The 27312-nt window shown below is 43.7% G+C and overlaps 2 protein-coding genes across 14 annotated transcripts in view; one reads left to right on the top strand and one right to left on the bottom strand.

The window, feature by feature from the left end:
* ANKS6 (ankyrin repeat and sterile alpha motif domain containing 6) overlaps nucleotides 1–10007 on the bottom strand; it is a 38162-nt gene extending 28155 nt beyond the window's left edge. For 10 of the 13 annotated variants that reach the window (XR_003544409.2, XR_005565889.1, XR_005565888.1 and 7 more), the window contains exons 1-3: nucleotides 9537–10007; nucleotides 5640–6139; nucleotides 3298–3342 (exon numbers count right to left, since the gene is read on the bottom strand). Coding sequence is in view for 8 of the 13 variants with exons in the window: in XM_039387512.1 (XP_039243446.1) it covers nucleotides 3298–3342; nucleotides 5640–6139; nucleotides 9537–9892 (901 nt within the window). In the remaining 5 variants the exon portion in view is untranslated. Of the gene's footprint in view, nucleotides 1–3297; nucleotides 3343–5639; nucleotides 6140–9157; nucleotides 9278–9536 lie in introns of those variants that run through there. The other 3 variants (XM_039387513.1, XM_039387517.1, XM_039387518.1) reach the window with 3 other exon arrangements.
* An 11389-nt stretch (nucleotides 10008–21396) lies between these two features.
* GALNT12 (polypeptide N-acetylgalactosaminyltransferase 12) overlaps nucleotides 21397–27312 on the top strand; it is a 46092-nt gene continuing 40176 nt past the window's right edge. Inside the window, exon 1 of the mRNA XM_027741081.2 lies at nucleotides 21397–21891. Coding sequence (XP_027596882.1) covers nucleotides 21512–21891 — 380 coding nt within the window. The 5' untranslated portion in view covers nucleotides 21397–21511. The remainder of the gene's footprint in view (nucleotides 21892–27312) is intronic.

Below are 27312 nucleotides of genomic sequence, written 5' to 3'. Positions count from 1 at the left end.
TCAGCCACTGAATTGTTAGGTATTTTGATTTGCTGACACTGATCTACATCTAGTGGAATTAAAACAGAAACAAATAAAGTACTAGAGCAACTGCAACACTAAAGCTAAAAATCTGTACTGATCTTTGGTCTTTTAGTTAATTAGTACATCTTTTCAGCCTACATAAAATTGTGGCATAAGCACGAGACACTGTATTTTCCTGATTTTCCCTACCTGTACACTCACAGTGCAACTCCATTAGAAGAATTATTTTCTGAAATGAACGACTAAGCTAGGAAGCTGTACAAACTGCAAACCACATGTGAAGACACAAATAGGGAATATTTCTATTAAATTGTGCTAAGATGATGTTGTGCAAGGAAAACTGATGACTCCAAGATCCCTGCTCCATTTCCACAGGCTGAAATCACAGAAAGCAACAATTTTATAATCAGACTAAGTGGGTAGAAAGGTACTCTAAAAGGTGCCGGAGGAGGCCATGCCTTGCCTTAAGCAGGTAGAAAAATGCTTTGTGTCACACTAACCCATAAGTTCCTCTAACAGAAGTAGTTCACTGATTCAAAAAACCTCTACTGATAGAATTCCACAACCTTCCAGGGAGTTAATCTACTCCAGCGCTCAACTTCCTTATATTCAGAATGATTTTTTAAAGTTCTGCCTCCAGTATTTGAACTAAATCTCCAATGCAAAACATCCCTACTCCCTGCTCAAGAGTAATGCATCATTTGACATTTTTCTAGTTTTTTCAAAGTGAAATTAATGTTCCAGTTTCCAAGTATAAGGGTTGCTAGTCACTTGAGTTCCTGTCTAGATTAGGAAAAGCAGTACAAAATACGTTACTGAATATATTTCAACAAGGTTGTGGTTTTTTCTAAACTTAAATTAGGAGCAAGCACTTTTAAAAAATATATGAAGTAGTCAGGGTTATCTTAGAAAGCTTAAGCTCACCCACCTCCATTATTTTTTTGATGATATATGGCAAGTAAAAGCAGGGAAGTTAAAGGAAAGAAAAGATCTCTCTGACTGTACGTACCACCATAGGAACAGAGGCAGGAATAAGCAAATCATAACTGTCATGCAAATGAAAAAAGTCTCACCTTTTGTAGTGGGTTTCTGTGGCTGGGTTTTGGTAGCAGGGGGGGCTACAGAGGTGGCTTCTGTTAGAAGCTGCTAGAAGCTTCCCCTGTCTGGCGGAGCCAATGCCAGCCGGCTCCAGGATGGACTTCCTGCCACTGGCCAAGGCCGAGCCAATCAGGAGTAATGTCTTTGTGATAACATTTAAGAACAGAAAGCTATTGCACAGAGAGAATTCCAGCCAGGGAAGAGCGGAGTGAGAACATAGGAACAACAATTTAGACACCAAGGTCAGTGTAGAAGGAGGGACAGGAGGTGCTCCAGGCACTGGAGCTGAGGCCCCTGCAGCCCGTGGTGAAGACCATGATGGAGGCTGTCCCTCTGCAGCCCATGGAGGACCATCGGGGTGCAGAGACCGTGAGGAGGTTGTGACCTCGTGGGAGGCCTAAGATGGAGCAGGGTCCTGCCGGAGACCTCCAGCCTGTGGAGAAAGGAGCCCACACTGGAGCAGGCTTTTCCCAGGTAGGACTTGTGGCCCCTGTGGGGGACCCACATCGGTACAACTCATTTGTGAAGGACTGCACCCCATGGAAAAGTGATCCACAGGACAGCAGTTTGTGAAAACTGTTGCCTGTGGGATGGACTCATGCCAGAAAGGTCCACCAAGGACTGTCTCCCGTGGGAGGGACCCCATGGGAGCAGGGAAGGACTCCTGTCCCTGAGCAGCATCAGAAACAACAACTGACCATAACTCCCTTTCCCTGCTTCCCTGCACCGCTGGGAGGGAGGAGAGAGAACATGAAAAGAAGGAGGTGTTGGAGGTGAGGAAATTAAGATTGAAAGTAGAGCACCGAATTCAGCATTCTTTCTGACTTTATATAAGCAGATACAGACTTTTGTGAACTATTGAAGAATATGCATTTTGGATTTTATGTTGTGTTTCAATGTTGTGTTTTGTTTTATGTTGTGTTTGTTGTACAATTCCCCATATACTGTACCCCTAATGCTGGAAAGTTCCACTCTCCCTCATGGCCCTATACCCTGTCCCCCCACTGGTTAATTTCTACTGCATTGCAGTGGTTTCCATATTTAGTTGTGTTTTCTTGTTAATTTGCATGCACCGCCCTCACCCCTCCCTAATTCCGCCCACCTTCCAGCATGTTCTGCCTTACAATATGTAAGGCAGGAGCCATTTTGAAGTCCACCTTCAGTTCCAGAAATCAGTTCAATTTAATAAGGTTCCTTGACCATTTCACATCTGAACCCTTGGAGTGTGTAGTCCCTCACTTCCTGAGTGAACCGCGGCAAGGAGGGGTGGGGGGAAGGTGTTTTTAAGATTATTTCACTTCTCACTCTTTTGCTCTGATCCTGTTAGTAACAAATTTAAGTAATATCCCTACTTTGAATCTGTTTTGTTCATGAAGGTAATCAGTAAGAGACCTCTCCCAGCTCTTATCTCTACTCATGAATCCTTAGCAGGTTTTTTTTCTCTCCTCTGTTCAGCTGCAGAGGGAAGTGAGAGAGTGGCTTTAGTGGGTACCTGGCATTTGGCCAGGGTCAACCCACTACACCTTTATACAGATGGTAAACTGCTTCACGGCATGGGCTGCCTTCAACTCAATCACAGGCGCGTACATTTTCCTTGGAAAGTCAGTCAGAATTCCAGACAAACCCTGCAGGCACTTGAGTGCACTCACTAGAACTAATATCCAACAACAACACTCAGCTGATTTGCTGGAATGGGAATGATACAAAAGCACAGAACTAATTTTTTGTGTCCCAATTTGGTAAAAGGCAGCAGGTGGCTTTTTTAATACAGACCCACATCACAGACTTTGTTAAACAGAAACCCTGGAACCTACAGAGACTCCAGAATTTACTTTGAACCCTGGCCTGGACAACCCTTAACCTAGTGAGCTGCTTTTTTTAACAGTGTTGGCAAAAAAAAAAAAACCAGATAGAGTATGCTGACCAGTATTCATGTGGCCCTTCCTCTAGTACTCCTTCTGACCCAGTACCAATATTTGTAAATCTCAGTAATCACAGGGGTACAAGAGGGGAACCTGAACTCTCTAAAAATCTAACAGACCTGAGGCTTTCCCAGGAAGATGTTTTGGTAGCCTACACCTGACGAGAAGAAACAGAAGTCTGTTTCCCGTATTAGGAAACAAACATGCTCAAAAGTTACAATTAGACATGGTGGAAGAATTGTTCAGTACTTACCCAGTTTCAAAGCATGAAAGACATCAGGTTGCTTCTTTTCTGTATCTGGAAGGAATATAAATATTTCTATTAGCAATCAATAAAAAAGCAATAATTTCTAGTAATTTTTTTATAGCAAAAACTACTAAAAATTACATAAAAGTACTACAAAACATATGTTTAGACATACATTTAATAATAACAAAGAAACCACTGACAACAACTTTATCCCCTTTGGGAAGAGTAACTCACCTGTATGGTTCCCTTTGCAGAGCTAAAGCTACAAACCATAATACAGCACCAGCACAGGTTTTTCAAATTCCATTCTCTATCAGGAAATTGTATTTGGTAACTCTAGTGTTTCCTGCCTGGAAGACTAAAATATCCGTTAACGAACCACAGTATAGTTCTGTGGTCAGGTGTAATCCTCTGTACAATAGTGAACACTCAAATAGTACAGGATTATTTTACAAGGTGTTTTAGAAGCTGTCCCAGTTTCATTTCCTCTTGAGTATTGCTGGGTTAATTTGTGAAAAATAACAGTGACAGTTTACCTACACATCTTGTTATCTGTGCATCAATAGATATCTTTCTGCTTCCAGATTGCCATTCCCATTAATAAGAACTGCAATTATTACAAATTGTAATATTTTGAGTGAAGGATCATTCCTCTGACATTCTATTCTCCTCGCTTTAACAGCCTTCTTCGGTACACTTTTAAGTGGTGTGACCACAGAAGGTTTTTCAAGATTCATCAACCCAACTCTGTCTGCACATACATCCTGTACATCCATGTGTATATTCATATATATTCATGTCTATTCCTCAAGGGACTGGTCATGAGCAAACATCTACAGTCAACCAGTTCTGCCTGGCAGTGTGGCTGTATGAAAGCCTTAGAGCTCCAGCTTAACTCAGGAGTCAACATCTGACTAACACCTTCCCTGAAGCAGAAACAAATGTCTGATTTTTGTCCTTACTTCTTCAAATACACAAGAAGCTTGACCTGCAGGAATGGTACCAAATGTAAATAAAAATTAACAGTTCTGGGGATTGTGGACGTGTCTACGTGGCAGTGCAATATAGACACAAATAGGTAAGATTTAAGTAAGCCTATTTAGGTATCACAGGTGGCATAGAGTTTAAAGTGGACTATCCTACCCTGCAGAGTTTCTGCCACCGTGGCTGGATGGGTGGTAGCATCTACAAAAGGATCTTTCTAGAGCTAGACACATCCTTAGATTTTATAGCAAGCACTCCAAAGCTGGAAAATCCAAATACAGCTCTTCCAAATCCTCTTGCTGAGCACCTCTCAGCGCTGGTCTGCATCACAAAGCATAAATATCTTGAAAAGTGTCTCGAAAACAGCCACATACAGAATAAGGTCTCAGTCTCTGAAATGACTTATTGACGTTCAAATGTCCTACACAATGTTCAAATCAAACTGATTAATTAAGTATTCCCCACTCCTCCAAGGATCAGAGAAGTAAGGGACATGCTATTCATCCACATTAATACTCAGTTTTCTTAAAATACACAATCCACTTTCAAAGGACTTGGAGTAGGTTTCATATTCAGAGTGGTAGAAGAAAACATTAAGTTAACCTCATCTGGTTTTCTGTGTGTCACAGGCCTTGTATGCAACACCCAATGAAGACAACCCAAGAACAAGTTTTAGAGAGGCATTTAACCTTGACTGCAACTGTTAGAGATTGCACACCTCTATCAAGTCACTTCAGCTCAAAGCTTCACCACAGTATATTATTTCCTGTTTAAATTCCTCTAACTTTAAACTCACAGCTTTTTAATTTCGCAACCACATAAAAAGGCCCTCCACTATTTGACCTTCTGTCTTTAACACGGACACTTTATTAACCTCACTTCTTAATCACTTCATCATGAAACTAGACAGACTGAACTCTTCAGTCTTTCCTGACAAGTCACGTTTGCTAGATTTTCTATCTTTTAGGTTTTCATTGAGTCTGCAACATCCTTTCTTTGATATCCTATTCTGGTTTTTATGCCACTTCTTTGTGTCATTTCAAATAGGCCTTTATAATTTTCCTCCTAAATGAGCACCTGGATCATGTGCTTGAAAAGTAAAAAGTATGTTTCACATAATTCTTATTATGTTTCACATGATTCTTATTGCAAGACAGTATCCTCACCCTGCTAATGTGGAAAAAAATCTGTTGATGTTGGACACTCGTACCTCACCTGAAGTAGGTGTACCTACTCCGATATAGTCAAAATAGTCTAGTTACAAACTATAAAGAACATCATGCACATACACAATGAGACTTTCCATTTCTAAATACACAATCAAAACTGCAAGAAAGTGAAACAAAAATAACACTCCATACCTGCCTGAGGTCTGATCGTTGTGAGAGATTCCAAGTAGTCCTTCATGTCTTTGTGTTTGAAGCCAACAGAGATTTCAAAAGGTGTTTTATGTAGTACATTCAGGTGATCAGGATTGGCACCTTTCTCCATGAGCTGCTGTGCCAAGCTCACCTTTCCACTAACAGCTGCCAGCATTAAAGGACTCCAGCCCATCGTCTTCACAGTGTAATTACAATCAGCTCCCCAGTCCAGTAACAGATGTACCACTGCCTCATGTCCATGCTGAGCAGCTGCCATTAATGGAGTGATATCGGGAAGGTCGTCTCTGCTGCTGTTAAGTACATTTGTGCCGAAATGATCGTAATTGTCTACAAAAGCTCCGGATTCCAGCAACAACTTCACCATGCTGACGTGGCCACCTCTGGAGGCCATTGTGAGGACACTGGCTCCTAACTTATTCTGTGCATTGAGATCAGCACCATTTTCCAGCAAGATGTGGGCCACACTTAGATGTCCAAACCTTGAGAGAAAGAGAAAGGGAGGAGAACTAACACCTTGGATGGCCAAAACCAACATATTCTGAACTCAGAAAACTCTCATCGAATTGGCCTGTTGACTAATACACTATGAGGGATCATACACACAACACTGAACATGACAGTGATCACCTCATTGGAGGAGAGCAATTGTCAGCTGAGGACTGTAAACTAAACCATTCCACATATACCAGTGACCACGCCCATAAAGCAGACCCCTATTTAAGAGGACGGTCTGGTTAAAGCAGCAACCTGCCAGCCTCATTTTCAGCTGCATGGTACCAACTCATAACTAACATGAACCAGAAGGTCACTTTCATTTTATTTCTAGGGCTGTATCACATTCAAGAATCAAAGCCAATTTGTTTCCAGAGATCTTAATTAAGTATCCTCATTACTACTGAACTAGTAGAGTAAAAACTGCAAAGAGTGCTAAATAAAAAAAAAAGAAAAATGGTCATTTTATGAACTGGATAGCTAGTCTTTTATATTTGCATTATCCCCTGTTTTCCAGTTGTGAACCATCAATTAACGCCCACAATGAAAGAAGACACGAATGTGCCTATAAAGCTCAGATGAACAGCCAGTGGCCACAGCTGTTGTAGTGTAACCTGAACTTCACTCAACACCAAGGGGATCAGAGAGAGAAATGGCTCTATTAGAAGAGTGGGACAACTGTCTGTGTGAATGGCCTTCCCTACAACAATCAATGGAAAATATTCTGCTTCTAAGTCAACCAGACCAGCATGGGGGAAGTGTTTATACAGTTCAGCCCAACATAGAGCACCAAAACTGAGCAACCAACAAAATGAATTTTGAAGAGAGCAAGGCACTTGAGCTGGGCTTGGCTTCCAGTCACATACTCCTCCCTGGTAATTGGGGATACCCAGTGTGTGAGTTGACACAGACAGGCAGCTGTAACCACCACAAATTTGCAGCTAAAATGCAAAAAGTAAATTCATTTCTGTTAAATTGTGAACCAGGGAATCCACAAAGCAACACACAGGCAGAGGTAAGCAATCAGAGACACAGGCATCATCATCAGTCTGTGCTAGAGCATCACTGGCCTGCTGTTCACACAGGCTTATCAAGAGTTAGTCCCAGCTGGAAGGTCTCTTGGGAGATTTATAATCCTGTTGGACAGTCTTCTGATTTTTAACCCATTCCTCCCAACACCCAGCATTGTGATGGTGAGCCTACAGGGACTGGTAATGGCTGTGCTGTTTGTCTTCTGGTTTGACTGTCTATTGTGCAATTGCTGTGTCAGGCTTGTGCTACAATTTCAGGAGACTGCTGTATCACTGGGCTAAATCAAAACCCTATGTAACATCCAGTACGTTCCAATAAAGAAAGCTGGAATGAAATCATTAAAGCCTCCTTGTGTAGAATATCTACAAGAACTTGGTCAGAGTACTGAACTCAGACACCAGTTTTATCAGTAACCAAGCTTTGATACGACTTGATTATCAGAGGCTCTGGTAGTTTGTCAGTAAGCAAAAGACAATCGTGCAAGCCATACACCCAAACAGCTAGGTAACCATGAGGAAAAGGAAAACCTTTACTGTTCCTCAGGTGAGGAACCCCACATTTTAATAAACATAATACTTTGACAAGATGTGCGCCTTGTGCTCTTGTTGCAGACATTATGCATAACTGTATGTTTGTACAGTGCTTGTAACACAATCCAACTTCAATACTAAAAGCAGTCTTTGTACACTGCAGCAGAGCAAATGTTAGTTGAGGAATTCCTGAATAATGCTACTAACCACTAAAAGCAAACGTGAGACCAAATGTCCTTAGTTTCCTTTCAGAAAGTACACAGTTGCAGGAGGAAGCCTCCAGGGCCTGCATAGTCACAAGGTCTATCCTGGTAGCCTTCACTGCATCACCTCAGTAGAGCCTGCAACCCCTGTACACAGATTAATTTTATGCACATATGCTATCTCCTGTGCAATTTCAATAGGACTAACGACAGCCAGAAAATTAAACACTACATAGTCTCAAACTTACCTTGGTATAAACACTATGTTTCCTTTTTGGTTATCCATTAAAAAGAAAAAAGAAACATGCTCTTCTACTTTATGCTTTCTGCACAGGTTTCAATAATACATATAATACTTTTCAAGTGTCAGCAAGTAACTTCTTGAAATCAGTGAGAGGGTTATAGTGATTTGACTTTATTGTTTTTAGAGAATGAGCGTATGGTTTTCATTAAGGGGAAAAAATCGAAGACTGTTTCTGCAACTATTTTTCCTTTTTTTTTTAACCTTCATAAAATAACAAAATTGTTGAACCTTGTCTTCCTTGTTCTTGCTGGGGAACCAGCTGTGTGACTCATTCTTTGGGAACTTTCTATGGCCGTTAATTGAAAAGAGAAATGTTGACTTTGAAACAGAGTCTTTTCTTTCAAGTATTCAAACGCTATGAAACTGAAAAAAAAAAGACCAAAACACAAAAAAAACATTTCTCCTCTCAATTAAGCATTCAGTTATTATAGCAAAGCACTGCCCTCCAACCCCGCAAAACATGCCTGTGAGCCCAAGGCATACTTGTACGTGTAAAGATAAGCACCAATACCAGCATGAGCAACTCGAGGGCCTCCCACAGTCTAGCAGTGGGTTACAGAAAGCACAGCATCACCGATGCAGAAAACAACACAGTTTTGTCATTAAAAACTCTCAGCAATGATTTTCCATATCCTCCAGCAAGCACACATGGGAAAGCCAAGGGAAATTAATTGCGTCTGTTTGCTTCAGTATGTTTTATGTCAGACGATGACTTTTCAACAACTAGGTAAGACACATACATACCACCCCAAAAAAAATAAAAATTAAGTAAGGGTACGTTCGTATCCTATTGTCACAGAAGGAAAGAGGGGAGCAGTGTTTTTACGTTCGGGTTACCTTTGACTGCAATTCTGCGCTGGCTTTATTCAAGAAATAGCGTTCACTGCTTCAATCACCACAAAAGATAAAAACCTAATGCCCCAGAGCAACACTTACCCAAATCTACACCAGACAACCCCTCCTTACCCACCCCCAGGGACGGGAACAGGTGACGGCTCGATCCCCGGACATAACGCCGGGATACACCGGCGACGACCGACCGCAGCCTCCAACATGGCGCCCGCCCGCTCTCCCACACGCCTGACCCGCCTGGAGCTCCCCAGCGCTCCCGGGCGCCCTCTCCTGGCCCGGGGACCGGGATTAGAAGGGCAGGGGAGTCGAGAGCCCGCGGCAGCCCTGGGGCGGGGAAGGCTCAGTCTCGGCGGCCCTCCCTCCCTTCCCCGCCCCGGCGCTGCCGCCGACTAGGCCGGTGCCCCGCGGCGAGGCGGGATAGCGGCCGGAGAGCCGCTCTGGTCCCGCTCCCCCCCTCCCGTACCTGGCCGCTTGCATGAGGGGGCTCCATCCGTAGTGGTTCCTGCTCTGTACCGAGGCGCCCTTCCGCAGCAGGAACCGCACTAGCTGCTCGTGCCCGCCCGCCGCGGCGAACTGCAGCCCCGTGTTCCCGGCCTCGTCCGTGCAGTCCACGGGCACGGCAGGGGTCGGCGGGGCCGCCGCTTCTCCGCGGGGCTCCGCCGCCGCCTCCTCGGGGCCGCAGGAGGAGGAGGCCGCCAGGTCGGCGGTGCCTCCGCCGCCGGCGGGCAGCCCCAAGAGGCGCCGGGCGGTCTCGCAGTCGCCCTGCTCGCAGGCGCGGAGGAAGAGCTGGACCTGGGGGGGCACGCCGCTCTCCCCCATGGGCAGCGCCGCCGGGCCCCGCGCAACTCAGCCGCCCGCCACCGCCTCCCCGCCAGCGGCTCGGCGGCCGCCGGGAAGGCACCGGGAGGAGGGGACTCCGCCGGCGGGAGGAGGCCGGCCCAGGGCGGCCGCTGCGCCCCGGCCGCGCTTCGCAGGGCGGGAAGGGGGCGCCGGGCTGGGCCGCGCTCCGCGGAGCCGGCGAGGGGCTTCCCTACCTGGCCGGGGCCTCGGCGTCTCCCCTGCCCAGCCGGCAGTGCCGCCCCGCCTCGCCCAGCCAGCGCCGGGGTCCCCACGGCTCCTGGCCCAGGGGGATTCTGTCATCTGGGCTGCGGACGTTTTCCACACCGTGACTGACTCTCACACAAATAAGTGTATCCGCCCGGGGTCATGGCAGCAAGCCTTCGCTACGGAGCTTATTCGCTGTCGCCTGACACAGTAATCCCTTTTCTTTGCTTCACAACGTGACTTCTACAGCTTGGCACTGTCCCTCTATCAGCCCCACTCTGCTTATGTGATACTTCAGCCTTTACTTGGACCTTCCTAGTTTGTCTTTCTTTTAGCTCCAAAACTAAAAGTCTCTCCCTTCACTAACAGGATTCCAAGATGAGTCTTCCCTAAAGAACCCCCATACTTTTCCCACCGCCTGACAGCACTGGTTAGTCTTTCAGTTCAAAGACTTTGAGCATAAAATTTGGATTTTTCAGGTACCTCTCTTTAGCTTCAGCCTCCCAGGTAAACTGAAATTTTTTCCAGGTTGTTCTGGTTTACAAGATCTAAAGCGAGGAAAAAAATAAAGCAAACTCTTGAATTTAGTCACTGAAGAATATCATGTTGTGTACCTGCAAGTTCAGGCACATAATCTTCTATGAAAATCAGTTACTTCAAAGGCAGAACAGGGCACTTATTACAGTGGTGGAAAGTTTGGGGATGAGAGGACTAGGAAAGCTTATAGGGAGTGTAGTAAAACCACCAAATGCCATTAAAATGAAGCAATCCCCTGGTTTTAGGCAGTGGCATCCTTATCTTCCAAGTTACACAGCTTTTTGACTTGGAGCCACTTGTGAATCCAGATTGCCAGACCATCATGGCAAAGGGCCAAACAAGTTACACTTGGAGAAAGTCTACAGCAGTCCTAGCTGTGGTTATGGCCACTTTTCCTCTGGGAAAGTACCATTCACAGCAAAGAAAAAAAAAATTGCTTATTTATCGTTACAGAAGTAATAGAACAAATTCCTAGTGAGGGCACATATTCAGTGATGCTTCCTTCATTATAGATGTGTTAACTCATAGAATATTTAAATATGTAACATATATACTTAGGTTAAATAATTTCCTTAACCATAAAGAAGCTTACATTGGCCATCTTCAGAGGGAAGATGCATGGCTAGGTAGACTTTTGATCCAGCCAGTACTGCCATTCTTAAATTACCATTTAAGCTTGCCATTATCAATAAAGGTGGATGGTGCAATTTACTCTGTTTAATATTTCAGAGCTTGGAAGAAGGGAATGACAAGAGTAATTAATGTAACACATTATTCATGATGGAAGAAAACTGGGTCATACTTACCATGTCAAAGTGCATGCTCAGATATAGTCAAATTAGTGACACAATCACTCCAGTTTTTCTTTGAGATAAGCTAATGTACATAGTGATTGTACAAATTTATGTTATGTAGCTGATGATTACAATATCAATTTCTACTAATGGTTTGAAACTCCAGACAAAGATATCATTAATGTAATTAGGAACCTAACAGCAAAGATAAAACTCTTATTTTAATAAACTTATAAGTAATCAATAGAAAATCTTTGTTGGGGGTTACAAAATGAGAGAAGAAATTATTTGTGATGAATTTTGCTGCTGTTATCTGATGGTCATTACTATCTTCATTTGGCATCCTAGGCATTTATACTAGTATGATCAGTCAGTGATTTCTGTCACTGAATGAGAATCAAGGCAAGGAAAAAATAATCAGATTTCTTCTGAAATTAATGAAGTGCTATAGAATATTCTCATGGATGATGCAGTACCAAGCTCTCTGGAAAATACAGTATTTGTTTTCTTCGCCAATGAAAGAACAACCTAAGCCTTTCAAACTGTTCATTAGGGTAAGATGATGGAGAAAGCTTAGGTTGGAAGATCACAGAATCAAGAATATGCAGAGTTGGAAGGGACCCACAAGGATCATTGAGTCCAACTCCTAGCCCAGTACAGGACCATCCCCAAGAGCCTGAGAGTGTTGTCCAAATACTTCTTGAACTGTGTCAGGCTTGGTGCTATGACTACTTCCCTGGGGAGCCTGTTCCAGTGCCCAACCACCCTCTGGGTGAAGAACCTTTTTCTAATATCCAAGTCACCTCCCCTGACTCAACTTCAGGCCATTCCCTCTTGTCCCATCACTGGTCACCACAGAGAAGAGATCAGTGCCTGCCCCTCCTCTTCCCCTCACGAGGAAGTTGTAGACAGCAATGAGGTCTCCCCTCAGTCTCCTCTTTTCCAGGCTGAACAGACCAAATGACCTCAGCCACTCCTCATATGGCTTACCCTCAAGGCCCTTTACCATCTTCGTTGCCCTCCTTCATATTTTCTCTAAGAGCTCAATATTGTTTTTATATTGCGGTGATCAAAACTGCACACAATATTCAAGGTAAGGACACACCAGTGCAGAGTTTACAGTACAATACAGATAATGCAGATAATACAGGACAAAACAAAACCAAGATTCTCAAGTGCAGATTGTGTGTTGGTTGTTCAGAAGATTCATCCAAACTGCATCTTGTTTGTCCAGTCAGCGAAATTCCTTCCAGACAAGAAATTCCTTCACATCAATTCTGTGCTAATCTGTATAGGTCAATGTTGGATTGCTCTGAGGTAAAAATAATTTAAAATGACAGAAGAAACCCTAATGAAGAAATTACTTTAGAAAAAAGGAGATGAGAAAAGTGCAAGGAACAGGACAAGCCTGCCAAAAAGTGCCGAACAGATAAAGCAAGAACAAAAATGTGAGCTCAACATTTGTGAAACTTTTCTAACATAAGTCTCCACTGCTAATGATATCATCTTGAGCACAATCATGTGGCACATGCAGGACGGCCAGGGGATCAGACCCAGCCAGCATGGATTTAAGAAGGGCAGATTCTGCCTGACCATGATCTCCTTCTATGACCAGGTGACCTGTCTGGTGGATGAGGGGAAGGCTGTCGATGTAGTCTATCTAGACTTCAGCAAAGCCTTTGACACCATCTCCCATAGCATACTCCTGGAAAAGCTGGCAACCCACAGACTGGACAGGGGCACTCTCTGCTGGGTTAAGAACTGGCTGGTGGCTGGGCCTAGAGAGTGGTGGTGAACAGTGCTGCATCCAGTTGGCAGCCAGTCACTAGTGGTGTCCTCCAGGGATCAGTGTTGGGCCCAGTCCTGTTTAATATCTTTATTGATGATCTGGATGAGGGGATCGAGTCTACATTAGCAAATTTGCAGTGACACCAAGTTAGAGGGGAGTGTCGGTTTGCTGGAAGGCAGGAGGGCTCTGCAGAGGGATCTGGACAGGCTGGATAGATGGGCCAAATCCAGTGGGATGAGGTTCAACAAGGCCAACTACTGGGTCCTACACTTTGCCCACAACAATCCTGTGGAGCACTACAGGCTGGGGACAGAGTGGCTGGACAACGGCCAGGCAGAAAGAGACCTGGGGGTTCTGGTTGACAGCCAGCTGAACATGAGCCAGCAGTGTGCCCAGGTGGCCAAGAAGGCCAGTGGCATCCTGGCCTATCAGCAACAGGACCAGGGAAGTGATTCTTCAGTACTCAGCACTGGTAAGGCCGCACCTCGAGTGCCGTGTCCAGTTCTGGGCCCGTCAATTTAGGAAGGATATTGAGGTACTGGAGCGTGTTCAAAGAAGGGCAACAAGACTGGTGAAGGGTCTGGAGCACAAGCCCTATGAGGAGCAGCTGAGGGAGCTGGGGTTGTTTAGCTTGGAGAAGAGAAGCCTCAGGGGAGACCTTATCACTCTACAACTACCTGAAAGGAGGTTGTAGCCAGGTGAGAGTCTCTTCTCTCAGGAAACTAGCAATAGGACAAGAGGACACAGCCTTAAGATGCACCAGGGGAGGTTTAGGTTAGTCTTTAGGAAGAAGTTCTTCACAGAAAGAGTGATCAGACATTGGAATGCGCTGCCCAGGGAGGTGGTGGAGTCACTGTCCCTGGAGGAGTTTAAGAAAATAATGGACGTGACACTTAGTGCCATGGTCTAGTTGACATGGTCATGTTTGGTCATAGGTTGTACTCAATGATCTCTAAGGTCTTTTCCAACCTAATTGATTCTGTGAGTCTGTGAAAACACCAGCAGGAAGATGTAAGCTTTATGGATGCTACTCATCAAAGAAAGTTACATAAAGGAGATAAACTTAGAGCCATTCTTCTGCAAGACATAGAACTCACCATTTGCAAAACAAAGACGAGGAAACCATTAGGGCACATAACACACGGGTGGAACTAGTAAAGTAAGTATAATATGGCAAAAAGCAGGGATGTAGAGCTACAAATTGGCCAGGTAACATGACAAAAAATTCTGTTGCCCTTACGGTAATAATAGGTTGTAATACATATGGACATATACCTTAATACATGAGCAAATTTCTACAGGATCACATAATATGGAAGATTGTAAAGTTACCATCATAATCAAAAGCATCAAACAGAAATGTAAAAATGCAAGTAGTCAAGCAATCTGTTTCTGAAGAAATCCATAAAACTAGAGGCAGCTGACTCACTCATACTCTGCATTATGAAAGTCTGCAGATATTGACATCTCAAATCCCCAAATACGATGGCCTTTTTTCATGGCAATTTAAGGAGTAAAAGGCTTGTTTTCTACTGTAAAACCTTACTGATGTGAATCACAAGGAAGACACACTTCTAAGACAAAGAAAACTGAAATTTTTAGCATTTGTTTTGTGTGACAACACTTATCTCTGCCTTAATGAAAAGGCAGACATATATTAGAAATACCATCACAGAAAAGCAAGTACTTGCCCAGTATCACTGGACTCATATATGTTAGCTTTGGTCCTTTTAGGCATAGAAACAGAAATAACCTTGAAAAAATTACTAAAAAACACATGGTAGTAAGTGGCTACAGTGTAGGATGACAAAGATGAATTTCATGACATGATATCTGTTTGACTTCTTGGTCAGAATTTTGATGGTGTGTATAGCAGTTTCCACGTTGTCTATTATAACCAGCTGCTATAACTTTGTGAGGAATTTACTTCATTTATGTGTTTCAGAATATGCCATAATTTTGACCAAACTTTCAAAAATTATTTGCAATTCAGTATTTTAATTCACTGTGTCTGCACAAGTATGTATGAAAACTCAGTCAGGTTTCCAATATAACAGACCTTCAGTAACATGTAATGTCATGCCATATGCCATGCACAGAACTGCAGCTTTGTTCCAGTTTCTGAAAGCTAAGCTTCTGGCCCTGGCTTCCTTTCAGTACAATATGTTTTCCACTGCCTGGAGTTCATGCTGGCTATTTAGTTAAAGAGAACATTTATATACCAACAATACACACCTACAGCAAACAAATATACTGATTGAAGCCTTTGACATATTGTTTCTTCCTTTAAGGTATCCTGACTTGTATGTGACCTTTTGAGCAAGGTATTTTATGTGTGTGTATGTGTATGTCTGTGTAGACAAACATATGCATATACATGTACTACAGAGATCTGCAAGCTGGTACAGGTGAGGTCTTGCCCAAGTAATCCAGTGAATGCCACCTGTTTTTATTGGCGTGTCAGTAGGAGAATTGCACATCATTCATCAGTCTGACAGAAGATCCCTGAAATAGCTGACAGTTTCTATCTCACACATCAAGTCTGTGGTTTTAATCTGTTTTATTTTTAGGCCTCTGTACCCACTTGTTCTTCCTCTCATCTAAATTCCCGATGCTCTCTGCCTCCGCACTATGCACCCAGCTTCACTCTTGACCCAAAGCCTACCCTGTAAAGCTGAAGCACTGAGGACCTCAACACCCACCCTTTGGTGCAGACCTGGAACTGGGGAAGTGGGGTCCAGCCCATTTCATGTTTTGCTTGTGCTACACAGCTGTCTCAAATAGAGAGACTTTCAACACAAACACATTAATAAAAAAATCCCTTGGCACTGGTAGGACAGCGGGCTGAATAATAATATTTAAAAAATACTTGTGCTGACAAAGGAGAGAAAGAGCACCAAGGTGGGAGTTTGGGGGACTTTTTCTATGGAGGGCAGTGCTATTTTATGCACAATTAAAGCGATGGTGAATAATGATCCATAGGTTCAAAGCTCTCTCCATGGGTATGTTTTATAACTTGGCTGACTCTTCTTTGCCTTAAACAAATTTCTTATCTATCTGCAATGTATTTGTACATCATGTTCCTATCATGTTCCTCTGATAATTTTTTCTTTTTTTTTAGAATATATAATTGTTGGCTTTTTCTAAAACGAGGATCATTATTCTGAAATACGTTATTTGATATTTTCTTTTTACCCTGAAAGTATGAATTTAGGAAGCTGTTGGAACTTAATAAAAATGCAGTCCTTAGTAGCTGACACTTTTCCCCACCCCATTTCCACTTCAGAATTTTGCTTCGTTTTGACAAAGCAAAAATACAGATCTAAAAAAAAACCCCAAAACATTGGATGAAGTAAATTTTAAAGCTTTTGCAAAATTTAATAGCTCTATTTTTTTCTGTGTATATCATTGCTACAAAATAACTTTTAATAATTATACACATGTAAAATAGTTCATCTTAACTTATTGCTTTAAGTGTTCCTTGTATGTAGACCATCTCCCTCAATCAGCCCCTGTATTTTAGGTGACTTAATTACTGGCTGCAATTCAAATAGATATTTCAGAAAGCAAGATACATCCTTAATTTGAGCTATTACATTCACTATAATGTAAATTCTTATGGACAACTACATATTGTTGTGCTTAATTTTCTTCTCTTAGTGCTTTTTGAAAGGTTTGGTTAATATCTTGATTGTTTTGGGGGTGAAAAAATAAAAATTCACTTTTTAAAAATAAACTTTTAAAATATATTAATTATTTCACTGTTCTGTTTTGATTTAGACAATGGAGAGCACAATGAATCTTTCTAGATAAGTAATTATGGTTTTTATATGACTTGTTTGGTTACTCTACTTATCTCTGACTAAAACTTCTGAAGCAACTGAAATTATGGCTCGCTAAACACTAATATTAAAAAAAATCAGAACAAATTGTTTTAACTTCCATTGTTATTAAACCTAAAAGAAACAACAGAATGCCTTAAAAGGAACTTTTCCATGAAAATTTTGCTACAAGCTTTATGGATTGCAGTAAACTCATTTGCCTTAATTGTAGATTTTTTTTTCTCCTGGGGCTTATTTTTATATTTTTAAGTATTTCAGCTCAGAAATTTCTGTTTTCTCAACACAATTAAACCCCACAAACTTTTGAAAAGGTTTAAGAAAATGTGTCTTTGCTTTCATATTCTTTACATCTTGTCCAAACCTATTTGTGAATGTAACTGATTGATTCTTAATGACTTTATCCAGTTATGTTACATTTCCAGAACATGCCGAACCTGGGCAGTAGCCACAGGTGAGCCAAAAACAAATAGACAAACAAACCGACCAACCGTTCTGGCCCCCATACACATCCAAGGCTGGGGTGCCTTTCAAGGCCCCAGCCTGGCTGGGACCCCCATTACTCTAAAGGAACCCCACTTTTCACCCTGACCATATCCTTCCTCCACTGTGTTACCATGTATCTTCAGTTCGCGATGTCCTCCATACCCACGTGATGCCCAGTGCAGAATGCCAAACAGACCATCGGCTTGTGCACTGTAAACTCAACTTCAATCTCACATTCAAACCTAAAAGGGGCAGTATCCCAAGGAGAAGACTCCAAGTTAACAATCTCCAATCAGCCACAGTAAGAGACAGATTGCAGGCTAATCTTCAAACTAGGCTCGAAAACCATTCCACGGATTCCGCAGATTCCTCCCCTGAATCAATTTGGCACCATATTAAAAACAGCATCCTGCAATCCTCCGAAGAATCCTTAGGGTTCTCCCTCAAGAAGAACAAGGACTGGTTTGATGAAAACAATCAAGAAATCCAGGACTTGTTGAGGAAGAAGAGAACCGCCCACCAAGCACACCTTGCACTGCCATCCTGTCACGCAAGAAAAACAGCCTTTCGTCTTGCATGCAGCAAGCTCCAACAGAAACTCCGTGACATCCAGAACAAGTGGTGGATCGATCTAGCTGTAAAAACTCAACTATGCGCAGATACAGGTGATCACAGAGGATTCTATGAGGCCCTGAAAACAGCATACGGGCCTACATACCAGGTACAAAGTCCTCTACTCAGCGCAGATGGTCAAACGCTTCTAACAGATAAAACCTCCATTCTGAATCGTTGGTCTGAACACTTTCAGACTCTTTTCAGTACCAACCGTGTAGTCCAAGACTCAGCAATTCAGTTCATCACACAGCAACCGGTAAAGTATGAATTCGATACTGCCCCCAATTTAGGAGAAACCCTCAAGGCCATACAGCAGGTGAAAATCGGCAAGGCAGCTGGGATTGATGGAATTCCACCTGAAATCTGGAAACATGGGGGCCTTGCACTCCACACCAAATTTCACAAGTTTGTGGTGCGCTGTTGGGAACTAGGTGAACTACCATCAGACCTTCGTGATGCAGTCATCATCACTTTGTATAAGAAGAAAGGAGTTAAATCAAATTGCTCAAATTACCGTGGTATTACTCTGCTCTCCATTGCTGGCAAAATCCTGGCAAGAATACTCTTGAACAGACTAATACCCGCTATAGCAGAAGAAATTCTACCTGAAAGCCAATGTGGTTTCAGAGCCAACAGGAGCACCACAGACATGGTATTTATTCTCAGACAACTGCAAGAGAAGTGTAGGGAACAGAACAAAGGTCTTTATGTAACCTTTGTTGACCTCACCAAGGCTTTCGATACTGTGAGCAGAAAAGGTCTATGGCAGATTTTGAAACGTTTAGGTTGTCCCCCCAAGTTCCTTAAAATGATCACCTCACTCTACGAGGATCAGCACAGCCAAGTCAGATATGGCAATGCACTTTCTGAGCCCTTTCTAATAAAGAATGGCGTGAAACAAGGCTGCGTTCTCGCTCCTACCCTATTCACAGTTATTTTCAGCAGGATGCTCCAAAGGGCCACGGCAGACCTCGATGATCAGGACGGTATCTACATTCGATACCGTACTGATGGAATCCTATTCAACCTAAGGCAACTGAAGGCCCACACCAAGACCTTAAACCATCTTGTCCGGGAGCTGCTTTATGCTGATGACACCGCCCTCGTCGCTCACACAGAAGCAGCCCTGCAGCGTTTAACATCCTGCTTTGCAGACGCTGCTGAGCTCTTTGGGCTGAAAGTCAGTTTAAAGAAGACAGAAGTTCTCCATCAGCCTGCACCTCAGGAAGTCCCCCATCATCCCCACATCACCATTGGCCAATCAGAACTCAAATCAGTCCAGCAGTTCAATTACCTAGGTAGCCTCATTTCCTCGGATGGTAAGATTGACAGGGAGATAGACAACAGGTTAGCAAAGGCATATAGTGCTTTCAGAAAGCTTCATAAAAGAGTTTGGCAAAATAAACACCTGAAGAAAAGTACAAAGATCAGTGTTTACAGAGCCATAGTGCTGTCTACTCTCTTATACGGATCTGAATCATGGGTCATCTACCGCCACCACCTGCGTCTCCTAGAACACTTCCATCAACACTGCCTCTGTTCAATCCTAAACATCCACTGGTCAGATTATGTGACCAATACATCTGTTCTTGAACAAGCAGCAGTCACTGAGGCCATGTTACTGAGAACAGGGCAGGGCACGTCTCAAGGATGAAGGACCACTGCCTCCCTAAGATCCTGCTTTATGGTGAACTTGCCACTGGCTGCCGCAAGAGAGGAGCCCCAAAGAAAAGATACAAGGACTCCCTGAAACAACATCTCAGCCTTGGCCATATTGATCACCATAACTGGTCTACTCTGGCCTCCAATCGGGAGGCCTGGAGACACACCATCTATAACGCTGCTGATGCTTTTGAGAAAGCACACAGGATCACCCTTGAGGAGAAAAGGCAATGCAGAAAGAATCGTGCCTTGCAGAATATACCATCTAAGGAGTCTTTCTGCTGTGCCTTTTGCAATCGGATATGTCTATCTCGTATTGGCCTTTTTAGCCAGCAACGCGCTTGCAACAAACGTCGGTAGAGCCCTTCCCAAATCTTTGTTTGCGAAGCCTAGCCATGATGATGATGATGATGATGTTACATTTATAATAAGGTATTTCAAATGCAAAATGGGAAATTTTCATGTAATCTCATGGCCTCCAGATCACAAGTTTAAACAGGCGGGGCTGTATCCTATTGGGGGCTGAAGTAAAAAAAGCCATACAAATATGTTGTTGAGTATGAATTACATATGAAGATATTGACTAATGACTGTTGCTTTTTTGCCCCATAATTCTGTCAAGCCATGGATTGGACTGCCCATTATCTGGATAATAAATCTGGGATTTTTGTTTGTCTTCTGGATTTCTCTCAATGAGGCCACTTTGGTTGACTTCATTTTTCAACCAAGACCATTCCTTTTTAAGCAAAAGAGCTTGTCATTAATGGCTGTGGCTTTTTGGTTCATGTTTTGCTCTACTAAAGGACATGCTATTCTAGAGGCAGAAGAATGGTTGAAGCCTGGTTTCCTATTGATTTGTTTCCTTCAGCCCCAAAGCTCTTCCTAGTCCCTTGCTGTTCTCCTGCAGCCCTGGCTATTTCTGTCAGGACAGAGCAATCCTTAGGGCTGTCACTTCCAATGGCCAAAGCAGCTTGCCCCGGCAGCTCTATGCTAGCTGAATTTTCCCTTGTTGGCGTACCCCTGACTATCTGCCATGCAGCTACCAGTGTTTATGAAGGTCCCTATAGCTTCAGGGTGACCAGATCACCTTTTTTTTGAAGGGCGATAGGAAGTGTGTGAACGGAATATGCCTTCCTCCCTCCTCCCCACATCCCAGCTGTACATGAACCAGCAGAACTGGGATGCCTCCCTGCCCTGGCCTGCGTTAGGACCATTTCCAGTTCCATAGGTTGGATCCCCAGGGTGAGCCCGGACCGGGCTGGAGCCGTGCGCCTTCCCTGGGGTGCTGGAACCCTCGGTGGCCGAGCAGCCTTCCGACCACGAGGAAACCGAGAGGCATCGCTCCTAGTAAGATGGCTGAGTGGCGGGAGGGGCGCAGCGCCCCTGCCCGGTCCGCGGCTCGGGCTCCCTGTCCCGGGGGACCGTTCCCCGCCCCGCGGCAGCGCCCGTGCCCGGCTCTTTTGCGCCGCGCCCCTGCGGGCTGGCCGACAGCGGGGCGGGGAGGAAGGAGGAGCCGCCGGCGAAGGAGCCGGGCGGGTTTCCTGGCGGAGGCAGCGCTGGCGGCGGGCGGGTGTCGCGGCTTGGGCAGGTCCGTGAGAACTTCGCCGAGTCCGCCCTGGGCGGGGGTGCGCCCGTGTCCGCGTCCGTGAGAGGCACCCACCGCCCGCTCGGCATGGCCGGCCGCCTCGGCCGCGGGATGTGCTGCGGCAAGCGCGGCCGGGGTTGCCGGGGCGAGGGCGCCCTGCTTGCCCTGGGGCTCCTGGCCGCCCTCGGCTTCCTCGTGTGGTGGCACGGCCCGCCGCCCCGCCACGCCGCCCGCCGCGCCCCGCCGCTGCCGCCGTCCCCCGACACCGAGCTGCTGCGGCGGCCGGTGTACGCCAAGCCTGCCCTGGACCCGGGGGCGCTGGGGGAGCTGGGCCGGGCGGTGCGGCTGGAGCTGAGCCCGGCCGAGAAGCGCCGCCAGGAGGAGAGCATCCGTCGGCACCAGATCAACATCTACCTGAGCGACCGCATCTCGCTGCACCGCCGCCTGCCCGAGCGCTGGCACCCGCTGTGAGTACCGGCGGGCTCCGGCCCCCTGCGGCCCCCAGGGCGCTTGGGGCCGGGGCAGAGGAGCCGTGCCTGCCGCAGGTGTGGCTGCCAGAGCCGCTCTGCCAAACCGGAGCGTCTGCTGGCAGCGGCCAGCGCGGGGTAACCGCGTCTCTCTCGGCTGCATCTTGCTCAGGAATGTGGAGGGTTTTGAAACTTTCTTTCCCCTCCCAAACGCTGTCAGATCACAGCGTTCGCTCTCAGAGTTAAGTCCGTCGGTGACTGACTGGCTCACCTCCGCGAGGCAGCACACGTAGGGTGTTGGTGGTGCGTGTGCCAGTCTGTTGATTTCCCCCAGTAGCCCGGTAGTGTGGTTTCAGCCTTCAAGCAACGGCATGCTGCCGTGTTTCTCCTGCTGCTGTCCCCTGTGTTAGTCACCGTAGGCAGCAGCGTTCTTTTCCAGTCACTCCCAGCTTTACTGATATTACACTTCCCAGACTTCAGCTGTTCATTGTATTCGAATGTCTTGTGCCACACAGTATAAAGTAGATTGTTTTATTATCACCTGGAGTGAGCTAGAAATGGTGATTACAGAGGTGCGTTAACGTTATTCTGAAGTGAGACTGTTTGTTCCGGGATGCTTAGTTGTTGGGACAATTTTCATTTGCAAGTTACATTTACAGTTATGAAACCAGTGCCAGATGACGTAAGCAGTTGTAAACTAAGGATTAGATACTGTTTGATGAGGTGATTCTAGTTTACAGGCAATGGTTCAGTGCAGCTGTAAAGCCAGTGTAGCACAGCAGGTCTGATTGTCCTGGCCTAATGCAAATACTTGGTTTAGCTGCATGTTCACTGCAGGGTGGGCTTTCCTGTGAGTGAGTGACCAGCTGGTGAGAGAAACAGGATACCCGCTTATGGGTGAGATTAATTCAGTTGGTTAAAGCTTGGTGCTAAGGTCACATGTTCAATCCCCTGTATTTGGCCGTTCACTTAGGAGTTGAACTCCAATGATCCCTGTGGGTCCCTTGCAACTCAGAATAATCTGTGATTCTATGTGCCATCTGGCAAAGGGCTCAGGATGGAGCCGTGGATGCTACTGACTCCTCAAGAGTCCTCTCCTCTGCTTCGCCTGAGCTTGGCTTCGGCAGGTTTATTTCATTCCAACAGGTTTGTGCGATATGGTAGCAAAGAGCTGTGAAGAAAGCAGGGCTCGGTCTCTCCCATGCATTCATTTCACATCAGCGTGTCCTGGCCAGTATTTCACCAACTCTAGTTATAAGTGCTGAATCTAAAATATGAATCTTATGATGGCTCTCAAAAAGCTCAAATGCAAATGCAAGGCCTTTTTATTGTAAGTTTAAGCCTGACACTAGCCTTGTTTTTCTTAGTTACGTATATTCACCCCTTATAAGCAGTCTGTAGACCATAGGTCCAAAAGGACCATTTTAGTTGCTTTTCCATGGGAAGAATTAAATAATTTCAATTAATTATTTTGGACTTGTGCCATTTCTTTGTTACAAGATGTCAGAGGAAATAAGAGATTACAGTTGTTGAACAGTAGACATTATAGATGTGTGTGGATGACGATTCTAGAAATGAAGAATTGTAAATAGATGAATAGATTTTGCTACAACGACAGACCCTTTTTGATTTGAATATTTGGATGTTGAAATGGCAAAATATATCCAAACCAAAAGAATCACAACGCACCAGTGACATAACCTCTGAGATAATTGCCTTCTGAAGCTGGGGTTGTATTGCACTGTTGTAGTATCTGCTGGCAGGTGTTTAATTTCTTTGTACACATTTAAATCTAAATTATGGCAAAAATGTTACAGAGCATCTATCCAACTCACACAGCAAATGTAAAAAAACTTCTCCAAAGGCAGTTTTGCAATGAAGTTGTTAACTCCCTCTCTTAAGAGGGAACACCATTTAAGTGATTGAAGTAAAAAAAAAAAATTAAAAAAATGAAAAACCTATAGTGATAGACATTCATTACACTTCATTGTAAGATTAGAGGCTATACAACTTTAGGGAAAACATTACTTAGTTTTTTATTTTAATTTTGGTAATGACCTTTAATGAACATTTTGATGATAGGTGAGGCTGTAATGGTAGACTGAAATTAAGCTTCAACTCTCCACTAAAATGGTGCAAAGGCTAAATTTCAGGTATGAAACAATTTTTGGACCTGAAGACCAGAAGGTGGCAAATACACCTTTTTTTTAGTGGAGTCCCAGAGGAGAACTAGAGAACTGTGTGCTGGCAAGCCTTGGATCTCTTTCAGCCATGTTATTTACAAACTGTGGTAAGGGAAAGATGGGTAGGCATGATCTATTGAGAAAGTCAACTTGGCTTTTGTCAAGGATGACGTGTCTTACAAACCTATTTGAGTTCTTTGAAGGTCATAATTATATGGATAAAAAGTTATTTCCAGATGCTTTTGATGAGTTCCTAAACAACTGTGAAATAAGATGGAAATTTCTTGCATTTATAAATAACTGAATAGAAGCTAGAAAGCATTTGTTCTGGACTTTTTTATTTGGTTGGTAAGTTTGGGGGATTTTTTTATTTTGTTTTGTTTTAAATAGTGAAGGGTCACCAATAAAGTCCCGTAGAAATCTGTGTTGGACCCAGTGCTGTTCAACTTACAGCATGGCTTTCATAAAGAAGTGACTAATTGACAGGTCTTCAGCCTGAAAGACAGATGTGTTACTGGTACCTCTTCCTGGGCTGCTGCAATACATGGTTGATGAAAAGTGGATAAAACAAATTCTGCCACCTCCTTGTTCCAAAAATCCATTTACTGTAAAGAATAAGAAAGCCCATCTACTAGAAAATTTAAATCAAGTGTTCAGGAGATATTGGCAGATACTGTACTTGGAGACTGTGTTCTGGGCTATGGGCTTTTGGTCTGTTTCAGCATATTCTTTTGTGTATGGAGGCACGTCTAGAAATTTTAAATGCCAGTAAAATAGGAGGATGAAAGAAGGAAGAATAGAGGCAACATTACCACCACCTGGGTCCTCCCTGCTCCTTTTAACTTTAATGTCCTCCCACACTCATCAGTGAGCCTGCTTTCTGGGTACAAACATTTGAATCCAATGAAACTAGAATTTTGCTAATAAGGTTGAGAGTATCTGAACCAATAAGACATTAAACATGATATGCAAAATTATGGCACAAAGTGTTTCTTTATCAGAAAATGATGGCAAAAAACCATTTTCTACTGCTACCTTTTGTACATCCCAGACCTGCTATTGGAACAGAAATGTGGCGAGTTACTTGCTAATACCTATGTCTGGTAATACTATGCAGGAAGAGAAGAACAGTTTGGCTGAGATTACTGTCTCAAATAATGTACTGACTGATGATATTTGACTATGAATCCAGGAAGTTTCAAAATAAGATGTTTCTCCTAATAAATTCCCAACAATGCAAATATTCAGAAGGTTTTTATTCCTTCTTTTTCTCACCACTGTAGCATGCTTTTTGTGACAACTGATTCTGTTTCTATAGAACCACAGACCTGAAGAACTCAACAACTTCTATCGTTTTCTTTAGACAGTTTCTGCTTCCTTTAACTGTCTGCTCTTGAGATCAGCAACTGATAATGTGTTTCATCGCACAGGAACTCTAGTTTTATTGGTGGCTAGAACTGTGCGTGTAATTGTGTGTGTATGTATTTATGAACATATATTTATTCATATACACATAAATATATATATTTAATCATACATATAAACAAACATAGTATATAGACAATCTATAAAAGTATTATTTTGGAAAAATCTTATGAATAAGAATGTGAGGAAGTTACTAAATGATCATACAATTTGTACAAGGTTAGAAGTGAAATTTGCTGTAGGGTCAGAGGATAGAGGTTGGAAGGAACCTCTGGGGTGTCTACTCCAACCTCCAAGTCTCCAAGGATGGAGTTTCAGCAGGTTCTTTGGATACCTCTTTCAAGGCTACACCACTGCCACAGTGACTTTTTTTTGCACCTCCCTCCCCCTCTGTTCATAATGTTGTCTGGATGGCCTTGCTTGTCTTCCCAACATCTATTTTTTAATTTCTTGTGTTTTCACTCATAAGGGAAGCAACAATTGGTTTAAAACCAGCAAGCATCTTCTATCAGACACTGACTTAGTGAGGGCCCCATTGGGGCTGACGCCCTGTGAGTGCGATGCGATGGGCTCTGAGCTGTGCGGTTTGGGCAGTGCTGCTCTGCCTTTCTTCCCCCGCAACAACACGTCTGCATCCTGTCCCGTGGGGCTTCTTGTCATGTGCTTGTTTTACAGGACTGCGAGGTTAGGCAGACAACTGATATGTTCTCTTAGTCAGCCTTTTACAGGTTGTTACGGTGTGTAAGAAATACATTTCCAGATTTTATACTTGTGTTCTTTTAGATTAAGGGCTGTTTTCAAGTGCTGTTCCTGATTTTAGACATTCTAACTTCTTTTTTTTTCTTTCAGTATTTCTCACAGGAGGGGTGCATTGCACGTTTATTTTGGGGATGGTTTCTGTAAAATCACACCAGCTGCCTTTTGACCGGCTCTTGCCAAGAAGGAACAAGTCAGGAATACGCACTTTTGTGCCAACTCAGCGTTTTCGTATTGTCTTTTTCCTTGTAGAAACCTGAATCAGCCCTTGGGGCTCATTTTACTTGTGATCACAAGGAAATGGATTTTTAATTCTTTCCTGTATTTTCTTAACTGGTAAATGATTTTAAGTATCCACAAAAGCCCTAAAAGTGTTGAATGTGGTCTGCATATTTTGCAGCTATTAAAAAAAGTTTGAGAGGTTCATTCTTTAATTCTAGGTAATTTTCTGTCTTTTGGAGATGGAGATAGAGATTATTTATATAAAAGTTTTTTTAGATGTATGATTTTATATATCTATTTAAATATCTGTGTTTATATGTTTAAGTGTCTTTATACAGATAGCTAGTTTACACAAATACTTAAACTCTTCTGTCACCATCATTTATGCCTGTAATATTATTTATTTTGGGGGAATATTGTGTTTGAGTTTAGCGTAACAGTCTTGTGCTAGGATTTTTCTGACTTTCAAAACTCTTTTTCCTGTTTGTTCCCAGATTTCAGTGTGATCCTTTTACAGTCTCACTTTCTTCTATGGTTTGTTTTCTGGACTGTAAATACTAAATTACCCAGGATGCTCATCTGATAGTATCTTGCTAGCAAATTCCCATAATAAACCTTGATATTAGGTTTTGGTCCCTTTTCTACTCCAAAAATCACAGCATCTGATTTTGATGAGCACGCTGCTCCTGCCAGGAGTTTTAACCTGACTCTATTCCGGGAAAAGGCGCAGCAGCCAGGTGTTTCCTCCTCAGCCCGCCTTGACTGCCAGACTTCACCCAGGAGCTTTTCTTTCATCTCTTATCTAGAGGTGAAATAACTGCAGTGTCTTTTTCTT

The sequence above is a fragment of the Pipra filicauda genome, unplaced genomic scaffold (assembly GCF_003945595.2).
Source record: "Pipra filicauda isolate LSUMZ 115617 unplaced genomic scaffold, ASM394559v2 scaffold56_size3634133_pilon, whole genome shotgun sequence".
NCBI classification, from domain to species: Eukaryota; Metazoa; Chordata; class Aves; order Passeriformes; family Pipridae; genus Pipra; species Pipra filicauda.
Note: the sequence above shows the minus strand (reverse complement) of the source record. Positions and strands in the feature narration are given on the sequence as shown.